The following is a 1,989-nucleotide window of genomic DNA, read 5'->3' on the forward strand; positions in this document are numbered from 1 at the left end:
TCCGAGATAATGCCTACTAAAACATTTAACTCTTACACTGCTGAAACCGAGTGATTAGCCTTTGCCAGCAGAATACAGCAAGGCTATCGAGACTGAACAAGCTCCACACTGTTGTCTCACTAACTTTAGCTTTTTATCCTGATGTATAATGTACCCGAAAATGTTAATAAACACTTTTAAATATGAAAGCCAGACATGTCACTTAAGGTAGCTCGCTACTTTCCGATCTAAATTTGACAATATCTCAGATCTTGATGATTTTTGGTATACAGACATGTAGATATGTTAGCTTTACTTCTGCCGCATTTAACGTAAATTCTAAGTCGAAAAAGGAGCATAATTCTGTCAAAATACTTGATACAGTTACCTCCTCCTGTCTACAGGTTAGGGTCATGATGGTCAACTAGTGTGAAAAGTTTCAAAGCCATATGTCAAAGGACTTGAAAATATTTGAAGCATTACAAAAACTTTAAATGTAAATTCTTAGTCGAAAAAGGGGCATACTTCTGTCAAACGTTTCAAGAAATATTTTACATATTATGACCAGTGACTAAAACTCAACAATATCTATATATAAATAGATTTACCTAAGCTTCTGATTGTTTAAACAAAAACATGTCCAAATTTAGTGGCCCCAAAATTAAATATTTGTAAAATAAATAGCATGTTCTTTGCAAAAAAATCTAAGATAAAGTATTTACTTAACTGATATTTAGTTTACACAACATGTTTCTATTCTTTAATTGTGCCAATGGCAAATAAACAAATGATAAAAAACCACTTTTTTCTAAGATTTTCAGTCATATACTCCATACAGACAGCGCCAAAACCTTCACCACTTTTATCAAACACAGTTTATTCACTTCCTGGTTTTTTTTACACCTTTCCTTCCTTTCAGTTTTAAATTTGATCTTTTTTTCTCCTTTTCCTCTGCTAATTGAATTGCTTGTATCACATTTTCATTGATAATATGAGGATTCTGAACAGGTGGCTTATACTTTGGGAGCTGGTTCACCTTTGGTACATTAGGCTTCATCACTTTCAGTTTTAAATAATTCCTCCACCAAAGTACCTCCTCCTCTCCTAGCCTGCCGCTCATTTTCCATTTTTCAATTTCGTTTTCCATTTTCTTTGCCTCCTCTTTCATTTTGGGGTTCATGAGAACTGGCTCTACAGACAAGTCTTCCGGAATTCTCTCATGTATATCTAAGGTTTTGTAGCTCTTGTCTATAGGCCAGTCCTTATAGTGAAGAATTACCTTCCCCTCTTTCTTCTTTATCATGAACTGATGAGGCCCTGATATTCCTTCAATCATTCCTCTAACATTTTCTAAAGTTGCCTTGTAGTTGTATATGCCTTCCAGATTTACAACTTGTGGTGAAGGTGTTGTTGAATCACCAATTGCATGTAGGAGAGCCGGTAATGTTGGGGCATCTACATGTTTCATGTGGCAACTTATCCTTGAAAACACCTGATCAATGTCCTCATGAGTATGCCCGACCATTAGAAATGATAGCTTCACCTAAAATTATAGAGAAAAGTTAAAAACAATAAGTTTGTATCTCTAGTGTTGTAGCAGAGCAACAGATAAGGCGTGTACATGCATATTTATGCAACTAATTTTATAAAATACTCATTTAGAATGCGTATCGAAACCTATTTAAAAAAAATAAAATACGCAAATGTCTTACAGACCCAAGGGTATTGTCATTTTCATCACCGCAAAATTAACCTCGCTCGTAGTTTTGGACAAATTATATTGAACATGAAGGTTGTGTTTAAAGAATTGTTGTGTCAAAGTATGAAAACAATAATCCTTTCATGCATAACACATGTTTAGCCTATTACAGCAGAAATCTAAGAAATTAAAAAAAACATTTGACCTTGAAGGTCATTGTCAAGATCAACCTAGTTTACTTGAAAATCTTGTTCAACATGTTTTGTATATAGACAATTTAAAGACAGGCAAATATATTGTTATCGTTTCTG

At 33.9% G+C, this 1,989-nt stretch overlaps 1 protein-coding gene across 1 annotated transcript; it reads right to left on the minus strand.

The window, feature by feature from the left end:
- Positions 1 to 610: 610 nt before the first annotated feature.
- LOC132718827 (uncharacterized) lies at positions 611 to 1,675 on the minus strand. The gene has a single exon (XM_060702565.1). It carries the CDS (start codon positions 1,502 to 1,504, stop codon positions 860 to 862), a length of 645 nt encoding a protein of 214 aa, XP_060558548.1. The 5' UTR covers positions 1,505 to 1,675; the 3' UTR covers positions 611 to 859.
- Between the last annotated feature and the right edge of the window lie 314 nt (positions 1,676 to 1,989).

The sequence above is a fragment of the Ruditapes philippinarum genome, unplaced genomic scaffold (assembly GCF_026571515.1).
Source record: "Ruditapes philippinarum isolate M1 unplaced genomic scaffold, ASM2657151v2 ctg2325_1_1_1_1, whole genome shotgun sequence".
Lineage (NCBI taxonomy): Eukaryota > Metazoa > Mollusca > Bivalvia > Venerida > Veneridae > Ruditapes > Ruditapes philippinarum.